Below are 13,861 nucleotides of genomic sequence, written 5' to 3' on the forward strand. Positions count from 1 at the left end.
ATAACACTCTAGAGTATCGGTTTTATTTCCTGAGATCTTTGAAGATATTTTCCCACTTCTCTGGATCTATTGTAATTGTTCCTTATTATAGTTGTCATTCTAAGTAACTTTTCTGGTCACTTTCTGGGCTCTCTCCCTCCTTCCCTCCTTCCCCCCCCCTCTCTCTCTCTCTCTGTGTATGTATGTTTCTGTATGTGTGCATTTCTGTGTGTGTGTATATTGTGTGTGTGTGTGTGTGTGTGTGTGTGTGTGTGAGAGAGAGAGAGAGAGAGAGAGAGAGAGAGAGAGAGAGAGAGAATGTCTATAGCCACATATGTAGAATCCAGAAGGTGGGTGTTCTATGTCTTCTATCTCTCTCTGCCTTGTTTCTTTGAGACAAGATCTTTCACTGAACCTGGGGTTAAAATTGTGGCCAGCAAGCCCCAGTGATCCTCCCTTCTCTGCCCTACTTAGCACAGAGTTACAGGCAAACCTAACTTTTCACATGGATGCTGGCATCCAAACCTCAGGCCACATGCTTATACATCACTTAAATATCTCTCTGACTCCCCCTTTTTTAAAGTTATCTTTTGTTGTAGAAGAAAAGGTTATCCTAAATTATGTACCAAATGATAGAATTTCTTATAGAGTGCTTCACAGGGGTGTAAGTCTCCTCATCTGCTTCTCGACCACATTGTAAGCTACATTAATTGTGTCACATAAGCCTCAAGAAAACCTGTAGGTTTCTAAATGGCTTTCAGAATCCTGCATAGCTGCCTTAATTAGTCCCAAAGTCAATAATGAATAAGCTGATTGGAAATCAGAAAAGAGAGAAGAGTTAACAGCTCATTCTAGAATGGCAGGGAGGTTTTCTCTGTTTGAACCTATTTATTTATTTATTTATATTTTTTATATATATATATTTATTTATATATTTATGTTCCTTAGTGTGATGTGTTTCTTTTTTCCTCATTACTTGTCTTAGTATATATTCCATCATGGGGGTTAAGGAGATGGCTCGTGTACAAAGAACTTGCTGTGTGTGAGAACTAGCATGGCCTTTAAAGACAGGAGTTACAGGGCCAACTAGGTGCCACTAGCCTGGATGTCTGAGCAGGGTTCTCCGGTAGCTATACATGCTCTGAATCAATGTCCAATACATGGTACTGTTTCTCCTATAGTCAGGATATATAGTCCAGGAATCAAAGGGTGGAAATAGGAAGGGTATCATTTAACATCAGCCCTAGTTGCCCAATAGCAAAGTTTTTGCTTTATGTTTCCATGTCCTGTGCTCTGCTGGCAGGATGGTAAATGGCCATGATTCTTCAGAAATGAAGGTGTGAGGCATCCTTCCAGTAAAGAACTAAGATCTCTGAGGCGCTTTCTGAGGGTGGAGGAAGTACAAAGGAAGAGGCCATGTGACCAATTACAGAAGTGAGAGTTGGAAGTCCCATGTGCTTTTCCGCTCTATTTTATTAAGAGTATATTCGGGATGCACATATGTACACATATCCAAAGCAGGTATCTGCTTTGTGTCTTCTGCTACTTCACCATGTAATGTAATGTCAACTGAGATATATCAGTGTCTGAGTGCTATAAATCTACATGACCATATTTAATTTCTGGGACATGAAGTGCTTTTCAAAAGGCTGTTCTGGTGGAACAAAAGCCTATTTTCAGTTGAGCATAGGATAGTTATGTTAGGGAGAACTGAAATCTTGTTATTGTCTTCATTAGGAAATTAAGCATAACATAAGGAGATATGGTTAGGTGTCAACTTGATAAGGGGGAACTTAAGATGCTTAATCTTGATGGTTAACTTGACTGGATCCAGAATCAACTTCTTTACATGTCTATTAGACTTCAGCAGTGAATCCATCTTTTCAGTTGGGATACTTTTTTCATTATTGCTTCAAGTCCATTGCTTGCTATAAATGTTTACATTGTTTATTGTATCATAATTTAACTTTCATGAGTTGTATGCCTATAGAAATTCAGCCATATGAGTTTTTTGAATTTCATTGCTATTTGTTGTAATGTCTTCTCCTTTTTCATCCCTACTTTTATTAAGTCCTTTCTTTCCTTGGTTAGTTTTGCTAAGGGATTGTGCATAAATCTTTTTTAAGAATCAACTCTTCATCTCATTGATTCTTTATATTGTGTTTGTGTCTGTGTGAGGCAATGTATGAACATATTTGTATGTGTATGCTCATATGCATGTGATTATAGGTGCACACATAAGTACATATTTGTAGAGGCCAGAGATTCTTATTAGGTATCTCAATCAACTGTCCTCCATATTTATTTACCTAATTAGTCATTTATGTATTTTGAGACATGGTCACTCACTAAACCAGGAGCTCATCAGTTCATCTATACTGGCTGGCCAATGAGCTCTAGGAACCTGCCTGTTCCTGCCCTTTCCATAGCAATGGGCTATGTACAACACCATGCCTGAATTTTATGATCATTTTGGTCATCCAAATTCAGGTCCCTATGCTTGCACAAAAGGCACTTTTGTCAGCTAAACTATCTCTCCAGCCTCCTTGCATTGTTTCAAGGTTTTGTTGTTGCTGTTTATTTGTATTTCATTATTTTATATCCTGAAATTATCTCTTTTGGGTTTTGGCTTGCTCTTGTTTTTCCAAGGCCTCAAGGTACATCATTAAGATATTTATTCTTGAGCTCTCTAATTTCTTAGTGTAGGCATTTGTAGATATAAACTCCTCTTAGGTCTGCTTCCATTGTATCCCATAGGTCTTGATACATTGTGTTTGAATTTTAGTTTGATTCTATGAATTTTTTGCTTTCCTTCATGGCTTCTTCAATGACTCACTTGTTATTCAACAGTTTATCTCCATGAACTTGTATTTTTTATAGCTCTCCTTGCTGTTGATTCCTAGTGTTATTCCACTGGAGATAGAATACAAGAAGTTATTTTGTCTTTCCTATGTTCATTGAGGATTGTTTTATATCATAATATATATTTTATTTGGGGGAAAACTCCATGGTCCGTTTGATTATGGTGTCATTTAACACAAAGGTTCTGTTTATTTTGTTGTTGTTGGAGTGACCTGTCTATTGGTGAGGGTGTGGTTCTAAAGTCACCAACCACCCCTAAGTTGGAGTTAACCTGTGACTTTATATGTAGTAGTACTTGATTTATGACATTAGATGTACTTGTTTGGTGTGTCTTTTTTTACAATGGGAATTCCCTCCTGATACTTTGTTCCCTTAATTAATGTGACATGACCTATCTCCTCTGACAAGTTTTAGTCTAAGGTCTATTTTGTCACCTACTACAATAATGACACCTGATTGTTTCCTCGTTCCAATTGCTTGAAATGCCTTTTCCTAGCCTTCACCTTAAGGTGAATCCATCTTTGGCAATCAAGTGTATTGCTTAGAGACAGCAAACATACAGATCCTGCTTTTTAATCCAGTCTGCTAGTCTGTGTCTTTTGATTGTGGAATTGGGGCTATTAATATTCAGAATTATCATTAAAATGCTTTTACTAGTTCCTGTCATGTTGTTGGTTTTGTGGGCTTTGGATTTTCCTCTCTTTTGTTCAACTAGCATGATTTGTTCTTTTCTGGATCGTCCTGGGTGAATTTAATTTTTTTCTTCAGTCTGAAGAATCCCTTCCACTGTCTTCTGTGGAGCTGGCTTAGTGGTCATAAATTCTTTTAGCCTGCTTTTATTGTGGACAGTTTTTCTTTCTCCTTCAATTATGACAGTTATCTCTGTTGTGTATAGTATTCTGGGTCAGCAGATGTGGTTTTTCAGAACTTGAAATACATCATCCTAGGCCCTTCTGGCTTTTATAGTTTTGGATGAGAAATTGACTGCTATTCTGGTGATATGGAATGGTTTGGTGTTTTTCTCTTGCACTTTCAGTAATATTACTTTGTTCTGTGTACTTGGTACTTAAACTATAATGTAATGTGGGAGATTTCTTTTCTGGTCTTATGTACTTGGTGTTCTAAATGCCTCTAGAACCCGGATGAGCCTCTTTCCTCTGATTTGGGGAGCTCTCTGCTATAATTTTATTTAAAATGCTTTCTATGCCTTTGACAAGCCCATTCTCTCCTTTCCTATGCCCGTACTTCAGGAAGTTGGGTTTTCATAGTGTGTCCCAAAGAACTTTCATGTTCCACTCATGTATTTTTACTAATTTATGTTTGCCCTTGACTGACTGTTCCAATTCTTCTACCTTGTCCTCAAGTCTTGATATTCTGTCGATCCCATGCTCCATTTTGTTCCTGAGGCTTTCCATTAACCTTTTTTTTTCTTTCAATCCCTTTAATAAGGTGCTTGGAGGAACCAGGAGAATAACAGGCAGGAGGTGGACAAAGTAGTGCTTCTTAAGCCCTTCTCAGTAATTCATCACTCATCTTCTGGTAACTGGATCTTGCTGGGATCAAAACAGTTGGATTCCATGATGGGGAGGCCATTGGCTTCTCCATATTTCACAAGTCTCTCAGCTTCTCGGCGGGCCCACTCTTGCATTCTGTAGTCAGGCAGATATGCCACAAAGGTGGTACCCAAGACCAGGACGATGGAAAAACCAAAGAAGAAGACAGCCCTCATATTCCAGACGTCCACCACAGGGTCCTGGTAATAACCATGAAAGTCTGGGTTCTTCGTGTAGATGTTTTCGTCCTCGGGTTCTGGGTCCTCCTGGCAGCGCATGGTCGGTTCTTGTTGCCACTTTCTCTCCACAGCAGACGGGGAGATTACAGCCCTGGAGGATTCCCAGAGGATGCGGGCACCTGGGAACCCTCGTACCGCTGCTGCTGCTGCCGAAAGGCAGCGAGCACACCAACTTAACAACCCGGCCGCCATGACAACTCGTGCTGCTGGCTTCCATTAAACTTTTTATTTGATTTATTTACGTTTCATTTCTAGATTCTCAGTTTGGCTTCTTTCTTTCTTAAAAACAAACAAACAAACAAACCAAGATATTACTATGCAGCCCTAGCTGACCTGAAACTCACTATGTAGACCAAGTTGTCCTGGAAATCATAGAGCCTCACCTGCCTATGCCTCCAGAGTCCTGGGGTTAAAGGTGTGTGCCACAGTACTCAGCCTCAGTTTAGGGTTTCTTCAGTATTCTCTTTGTTGAATTCCATTATCATATCCTGCATTTAATTCCTTATTCCATTATCTATCTTGTAATCCTTTTGAATTCATTCAGGAGAGAGTTTTTGTTTGGTTGGTTTTGGTTTTGTTTTGATTTGGTTTGGTTTTTGTTTTATTTTGTTTTTGTCCGCTTTGGTTCCTTAAACATATTTATAATCATTATTTTGAACTTTGAACTAAATCTTGTCTATCACCCTCATTGAGGTCGTCTACTACAAGGCTGATAGTTTTGGGAGGAAATATGCTGTCTTGGTTGTTCGCAGTTTGAACTAGGATTTGTGTGCATCTGGAGTTAGGTCGTTAGTTAAATTTTTTAACATTTTAAGTCACTTTTTTTCCTTTCAGTGGTAGTGTTTGCAATATTCAAGAGGGACTAGGTTGTCTTAGGGTTGTGGTGTTTTCATCTATTAGACTGGTGTTCAGAGCTCCAGGCTTGTTCTATAGTTTTCCCCTAAGAGTGGAGTTCTGTCTGCAACAACAGTCTGTATCCAGGGGTACACCCACTATTAAATTAGTGTAATAGTCAACTAACACATCCTCAACCCTTAAGTACCACTTGCACTGTGTGTGCTAATATATCAGTGACTGTGTGTATGTGCCTTACCTAGGGTTTCTATTGCTGCAGTGAAACACCATGACTAAGGGGAGGAAAAGGTTTGTTTGGCTTTCACTTCTACATCATAGTTCATCATCAAAAGAAGTCAGGACAGGTTCTAGAGGCAGGCACTGATACAGAGGCCATGGAAAGATGCTGCTTCCTGGCTTACTCCCCATGGCTTACTCAGCCTGCTTTCTTATAGAACCCAGGACAACCAGCCCAGGGATAATATCACCCAAATGGGCTGGGCCTTCCCCCATCGATCACTAATTAAGAAAATTCCATACAGGCTTTCCTACAACTCAATCTTATGGAGACATTTTCTTAATTGAGACTCCCACCTCTCAGATGACTTCAGCTTGTGTCAACTTGACAAAATATCCAGCACAGAGTGGAAGAAAAGGAGAAAAAAAGAATAGTGATTAGTGGTGGGTTGGTAGGAAGTAGAGGAGAGGAATGTAAATAGAAGGGGAGTGTGGGAACAAAAGGTGAGAGATATAAGGGAACTTTAGCTAAATGTACACTGGAAATAAGCAAGATAGGCAATCAGATAATGTAGAAAGCTCCATCTCCCAGGGCACCGAGCCACAAAGACCTGCAAATTAGTCCATTCTGTGTTTCTCAGACAAGAAAAAAACACTTCTTTAAAAGAAAGAGGAAGCAGACTGGGGCAAAGCCAGAGCAGGTAAGCTGGCCTGCTGAAACCACACTGGCGATTAAACAGAGGAGAAATGGCTATGGAGGGGAGAGGGGGCTGGGGGATACAGGATATGAAAGCTGTCTGTCCTGACAGCCGGATCCAGTACTGCATCTCTCCATGTTCTCAACCAGATCTCAGGAGCCTGTCTCACTCCTGGGAGCTCCCTTGTGATGGGCAGCCTTGTTCTCCCCTCCAGGTTAGCTGGGTGACAGCTGTGTCCAGTCTGTACCTGCGGTTTCCTTGGTGGAGGTCTCAGATGCTGGTCACCTGCTGCTTGTCTCCCTTCCCATTGTCCCACTCACTGCTTGGAGACTGTGTGAAGGCTCATTCTCCTGTTGACTTCGATTCCCACCAGGTTTTTAGCTCCCTGAACGCCACACTTTCGGCAAACAGTCCCGTGACACTTGCTCGAGTTGCCTAACAGTCCAGAGTCTCAGGCTACAGTGCAGTTGGGGTCTTTCTGAAATGTCTCCCTTCTGTTCCACTGGGTGTTGAGTGCCCAGCACCAAAGGGAGTAGTTGCCCCCCCCCCCACACCTTCCGTTAATGCTGCTGCCATTCTAGGTGTGGACTTGGTGCTTCCCCAACCCCTGTCCCTTTCTTTTTGGAGAGAGAGTTTCACTATGTAACACAGGCTAGCCTAGATCTTATAGAGACCAGCCCGCCTTTGCCTCCCGGTGGCCGGGTTTGAAGGCATACATTATCACACCTGGCTTCTGATTTGCTTTGTAAAGGTCATGGATATATATATATATATTAATCAAGGAGAAATATTCAGGCATCACATACCCATCTAATAGCTGCTTTTCACTTTCCCTGGAGAATTCCCTCAGACACCAGTAGGCGGTACTCAGTGTTTCCTGCTAGCTTTACACTTTATTTATTTATTTATTTATTTATTTATTTATTGTAGCCCATGCTGGCCTGAAATTTAGTACAACACTCTGTTTCAGCTTTCCAAATGCTGGGATTACAGATGTGAGCTGCCACACCAGGCTTCTGGTAACTTTCAGTTCTCCCTCCCTCCCTCCCTCCACCTCAGGCTGACCTCAGACTCACGTAGAGCTTTTGCTGGCTCCCATGTCTGTATTCCAGTTTATTTGTCATAGTGACCCAGGTACTTTCTGGCATCAGTTCCCAGATTTTCTTCACACACACACACACACACACACACTCATTTCCCCTTTTCATTATATTCAGTTCTACTCTCCTTCCATTCACACCGGGAAAACCCTCTCCCACTAACTTCTCCCAAGGAAAGTTGGAAGCATGTGGCGCCCACTTCCTCTTTTTTAAGATGATTTTATGTGCCTGAGTGCGTTGCCTGCATATATGTATGTGAACCACAGTCGTGCCTGATGCCTGAGGTCAGAAGAGTTTACTGAATCCTCTGTAACTGGAGTTCCAGATGGTTGTGAACCACCATATGAAAGCTGGGAATCGAACCTGGGTCCTCTGCAAGAGCACCAAGTACTCTTAACCATCTCTCCAGCCCTGGAGAATGATTTCCAAACATGTGATATTGATTTAAAAAAAAAAAAAAAGACTTGACAGTGGGCCTTAGGAGCTTCAGGATGACTCACTGTTATAGAGATTCCAACTACTAACACATCCTGGGATGGGTGCCCTTTGAAGTGTGATTCTCCTGGCCATTTTTAAGAACAGCTCATAGATGCAGTAAAGAATGAAATGAATGTCCCAACATTCCAGGAAAATGAAGAAAGGAAATGAATATGTGGGGGGGGGGGGAGGCCTGTGATGGTGTCATTGTCTTTGTTAAAACTCTGTGTCATGTCCCTCAGTGAGATATGCTCACACTGGGGCCGGGTGCAAGAGTGGTCACCAACACTTGGCAAGCTGCACTGGAGGTCAGTACTTGCTCTTAGAAGCCAGTTCTTGGGATGGGTGCAACAGAAATATCCCCCAAAAGAAGGTGGATAGGACTAAGGGGAGGCTGGAGAGCCAGTCTCAGAGATGGGTAATAAGTGGGAACTGGGGGTGTAGCTCAGTGATAGACTATTTTTTAGGCAGAATTTTCTGTTCCGCCAGCCAGCTTCCAAACAACCATACAGAGACTTATTAATTATAAATGCTCAGTTGATGGCTTAGGCTTGTTGCTAACTAGCTCTTACAACTTAAATTAGCCCATAGTTCTTGTCTACATTCTACCAGGTGATCAGTACCTTTCTTTAACACAGGCATGTTCATCTTGCTTCCCCCCAAGACTCTATCTCCATCATCCCAGAGATCTCCCCCTGTCTGCAAGTCCTGCCAAACCTCCTCTTGCCTAGCTCTTGGCCATCTAGCTCTTTATTAAACCAATGAGAGCAGCAAAAAGACAACTCCACAACACTACTTATCTAGTATCCATGAGGCCTTGGATTCGATCCCCAGCACTATAAAGAAAGGGAAGAAAGGAAGAGGGTAGGAGAAGAGGGAAGGGGAGGGAAGAAGAGGGAGGGGAGGGAGGGACAAACAAATTTTTAGAAGCCAGGAAGCAAGAACTGCAATAAAAACCACAGAAGTCTGGTTAGGATAACACACTTGAGCATGATGGAATTCTCAATACATCCATTCCTTCACTCCCTCACTCAAAATTCACTCTCCATTGAGGGGGCATCTGATTGGTCTAACTTGGTTCACAAGCCTTCTGATTATCAGCAATACCCACAGTCCTATCCTACAGGCTAAAAAAACAAACAAACAAACAAACAAAAAAACCCAACCATCCCTAGTGCCCAGTTCCTCACTGGAGATTTAAGGAATTGAAAAAACTCAATTTCCAGGCTTGACGGATGGAGCGGTGGCTAAAAGCACTTGCTGTCTTTCCAGGGGACCCAAATTCAGCTTCCAGAACCCGTGTCAGGCAGCCTATAACCTCCCCATAACTCCCAGCACCAGGGATTCAACAGCACCTTTTGGGCTCTGCAAGCATCCACATACATGCAACATATGCACATACAAACATACACATTAAGCAAAAGGAGGAGGCTGCTCTTTCAGAGGACCCAGATTTAATTCCCAGCATGAACACGGTGGCTCACAACCATTTCTAACTCCAGTTCCAGGAAATCTGAAGCCCCCTTCTGACCTCTGTGGGTATTGCATGCCTGTGGTACACAGACATATAGGCAGGCAAAATGTGTACACAGGCAAAAATCAGAGTTTCAGAAATAAACTCAATATTTAAGAATCTTTTTAAAACTCATTTTCCATACAGCTTCCTTTTTAGAGTCAGGCCTAGACGGGTATAGAGCAAGGGATATCTTTGGGCATCGGGCAGGCTTGCTTACACAGGTTAATCTCTCCCAAACAACACAAATTCAGGGTTGTTTCTGGTAGCCCTCGCTTCCCTTCATAAAATGTGGCCTTTTCTATGGTGAGGAGTTAATGTTCCTTATGTCTTTCAAGATAAAACTCCTGTCTTGTTGTTGACTTAGACCATTATGGAAAGTTTGGGGTATTTTTTTTTTCTGTACCCTTTTAAATAGACCCCACCCCCACCCCCAGTTGTTACCTTGCCCATTGATCTTCATTTGTTTAGAATCTAGGCCTAGCCAACAGTGATGGCATATGCCTTTAATGCCAGCACTTGGAAGGCAGAGGTAGACAGATCTCTCTGAGTTCGAGGCCAGCCTGGTCTACAGAGCTAGATCCAGGACAGCCTGGACTACAAGGAGAAACCTAGGCCTAACCTTACTACAGTGACCGTCACAATCATAGCCCAGGTCCTTTCTTAATGTTAACTATAGGATATTAGCGGTGGGGAAGAGGCACAGTCTCTGAAATCTGGAGGAGTCTGGTTCATACACACACACATGCATATATGTGCATATGGAGACCAGACACCACCACACCTGGCTTCCACCTTATTTTTTGAGACCGATTCTCTCACTGAACCTGTCCTCACCATTTTGGTTGCCTTGGCAGGCCAGCGAACCCCCAGGATCAGCATGTCTCTGCACCCCTCCCCACCCCAGCTCTCATTACCGACAAGGACTACCACACCTGACTTTTCTGTGGGTGCTGGGAGTCTGAACTCAGACTCTCATATTTGAGCAGCCCTGGACCACCTGCCCAGCCCCAGATCTTGGCTTTTGTTTTTACTACTTTTGCAACAGCCTTAGGCTGATTTGAGAGAAGACATAAGCCTAAGAAACTGATGGAAGACAAACAAAATTCTCAATGAAAGATACTGTTGGGAGTGGAGGTGTAGCTTAGTGACAGAGTGCCCACCTATTATGTGCAAGGCTGTGGGTTCAATCCCTACACCAGGAAAGAAGGAGGGCTGGAAAGATGACAGGCCACAGTTCTTCTGGACTTGGCCCATACCCGGGATTAAAAGAAAGGCTACCGAGGAGATTGTTTCAGTGAGTTCTTCATATATAGTTCCCTTGATAAAATCTGTACTTAAAGCAGTTGTTTTCTTGGCCATCTACTTTGTTTCTCTGTCACTATTTTTTAAAGTATTTTCAGAGATATAATTGTATTATATTTCTGGATTGGTTGAAGAAAGCACCTTACTCAACTTTATCAAGTAGAAATTTGTTCATTTAAAAAAAAAAATGCACTTTACCCAAGATCACATGGCTTAATCAAGACACTGTCACTTCTAGACATTTAATCAGGGAAATTAGAGGTCTCTTCAAGTTAGGCCAATTATGTACTTAGATCTTGGTGACTTGAAACCCAACCTTAAAAGACCTCATAGTGGTCCTATCCAGTGCCATGGACCAGAGAGAAATGACCGACCAAGATCGTGTTCCCCTTCTGAACACTGAAGAATCCTTGCAGATATGACCAAGTCCATCTGTATGTTCCTTTCAGGGCAGCCTGCATGTCACGTGAATATGGATGGCATCAAGCTAAGGGTAGCTATTTACTGGTGTAAGGGGACAGACAGTAGATGAGGTGTCCACTGGCTGTGAAGGAAACACAGGACAGAGCTGGGAATGGGAAAGGAAGGACTAAAGGCCCAGAACTCACTTCTCTGCACACTACCCCACCCTGCCAGGCCCCAAATTCCCTCTCTCAGAAACCCCTAGCTGTCCCAAACCCTGGTGTCACACCTGACTTCCTGGTTGTAAGAAGGCATGTTTTTTTGTTGCAGTTGTTTTGTTTTTGTTTGTTTGTTTGTTTTGTTTTGTTTTTTGGTTTTCACAGTTCATGACTTTCATTTCTATCTGTTAAATATTTAAACAATATTCAAACCTCCCTTCATCCTTTTGCCTCAGGCCCTGCAAAACGCTAAGGATGAGCTTTCGGTATTCAGAGAGATTTGTTTAGCCAACACATTGATTTTCTTGTTCTAGATCTTGAACTAATCGCCAATATTAAACAATAGGATGATTTCGTATAAGGAGGGGAGGGACGAATCTGCGGATGCGAACAAATCCAGCAATTTCGGGCATACCTACGCAAATGCAGAAAGGGCTGAAATTGAGCAGAAAATGCCTACTGTAGCCAGGAGCTGACTGTTTCCTAATTGGTCACAGTTCCCACCTGTCTCCCTTCACTCACTTTGGTGACCTCTAGCCTCTTTGGCCACTGGGTCGCATGAGTTTGTCACCTCTGATTTAAGGCCTCCGTTGAGATAAGTCCTTTCTGTGTAAAGCCGCTGTGCTGCTACATTTAACACCTGGTGTGCACCTCTCCTCTCCAACATGCCTCAAAGCAAGCTGGAGGCTGGTTTTCCCATTAGTAAACATAAGCTCCAAAACTTCAGGATGGCGGAGATGCCTATAATTTTGGCAACTTAGTCGATAACTTCGGAGTCTTGGGGACTCATTAAGACAATGATCTGGAATTCCGAGAGCAGCCTCTCTGCGGGGATCCTCTCCTTTCCCCAGACCACGTGAACTGAAAACCCCCGCAGCACGGATTCCTCACTTTGACCTCAGAGAGGGAGGCAGATTTTTGATAAGCAACAAAGGGCTTTTGTTCAGGTTTGTGTCAGGGTAGATCGGCTCTCCCCCATTGCATGGCCCCCTTACCTCTAGACTCATCTTCCCTTTCTGCCCCTATGAGAGCCTTCAGCCAGTCCTTCCTCCATCAGGGCTCTTTTGGTCCAATCCCCAGCACCCCATAACCCCTCCTCCACCCGCCTCTTGGTCTGGAAAACAGCTTTGCAGTTAACCTCCAGGGGCATTCGCTGGCTTTCCAGCGGGGTCTCCAGCCCCACAGGCTGCCAAAATAGGCTCTTTACACTCTGTAGATGAGAGAGAAAAATATGCTTGTTCCGTTGCAACTGTCAAGCAAAGGACGTGCTGAGCTCAGATAGAAATAGCAGCAGGGTCAGGGCAGGGCAAGGCCCCAGCATTTCATTAGCTCGGCCTGGCCCAGGGTGATTAAATGCACACAGTGGCTTGTGAATGGGGCCATGGAGGGCAGCGCACTGTGCAGCACAGGAAAATCATTCTTTGGGTGCTGTCAGCTGGCTGAATGGGACTTAATCATCGGGATAATGAGAGCCCATTTTCATTGTTTTAATTTGAGGGAAGGAGTGAGAAAGAAGGAACTTTTCCCCCTCTGTGGCCTCGGAGTCCCACACCCTCCATGCCGCCGCCGCCGTTGTCTAAGCCTCCGAGATTGCTGGGGGGTTTTTTGTCACTGGAGGAAGAATGTGAGCACCGAGTTCTTGTTTGTGCTTCCTTTAGGTTCTGTGTTTCTGATGGGACATGTCTCCAGAACAGCGTGTCTGATGGCATCTGTCCCCAGCAGCTGCACCAAAGCGGCATGGACAGAGAATCCACTGGGCAAACTTGACTAGGCTCTGCCCCTACAGAATGCTTCCAGCCATGAATGAGAGGAAGCATACCCGTGCCATCATCTTCCTTCTTCCTTATTTTTAAGAATTATTTAGTGTGTGTGTGTGTGTGTGTGTGTGTGTGTGTGTGTGAGTGAGTGTGCATGTACATTTCACAGTGCATGAGAGAGTGTGTGTGTGAGAGAGTGTGTATGAGTGTGCATGTACATTTCACAGTGCATGAGTGTGTGTGTGTGTGTGTGTGTGTGAGTGTGCATGTACATTTCACAGTGCACATGTGGAGGTCAGCGAATGACCTGCCAAAATCAGTTCTCTCCTTCCACCGTGTGTGTTCCAGGGATCAAACTCTGGTCATCAGGCTTGGTGGCAAGTGCCCTTACCCACTGAGCCTTCTCACCAGCTCTCTTATCTTAACTCTCTTGTCTTCCCTTTTCTTAAGAAAAGTGTGAATTCAAGTAACCTACTTAGAGGAAACAGAAGTCCGATCTGGGGTTCGAGTGCCCAAGAGCACCAAAGACGGAACTGTAGCACTGCAGCGCTTGTCAGAATTCAAGCTCCATGGAGAGCACTTTTCTACCATGTATAAAACCCAGGGGTTCAACCTCCAGCTTCACAAAGACAGAAACAGAACAAAACTACCCAGAACTGGCACACAGCCAGTGAGTTGGGCAAATTT

The 13,861-nt window shown here is 43.4% G+C and overlaps 1 protein-coding gene across 1 annotated transcript; it reads right to left on the minus strand.

Moving 5' to 3' along the window:
- Positions 1 to 4,261: 4,261 nt before the first annotated feature.
- Positions 4,262 to 4,825, minus strand: LOC127230881 (NADH dehydrogenase [ubiquinone] 1 beta subcomplex subunit 11, mitochondrial-like). The gene has a single exon (XM_051196167.1). It carries the CDS (start codon positions 4,823 to 4,825, stop codon positions 4,367 to 4,369), a length of 459 nt encoding a protein of 152 aa, XP_051052124.1. The 3' UTR covers positions 4,262 to 4,366.
- Between the last annotated feature and the right edge of the window lie 9,036 nt (positions 4,826 to 13,861).

This window comes from Phodopus roborovskii, unplaced genomic scaffold (genome assembly GCF_943737965.1).
Source record: "Phodopus roborovskii unplaced genomic scaffold, PHOROB, whole genome shotgun sequence".
NCBI lineage: Eukaryota > Metazoa > Chordata > Mammalia > Rodentia > Cricetidae > Phodopus > Phodopus roborovskii.

Bases quoted from the DNA above. Each gene is read 5' to 3' on its own strand.
- LOC127230881 (XM_051196167.1), bottom strand. From the start codon at position 4,825: ATGGCGGCCGGGTTGTTAAGTTGGTGTGCTCGCTGCCTTTCGGCAGCA.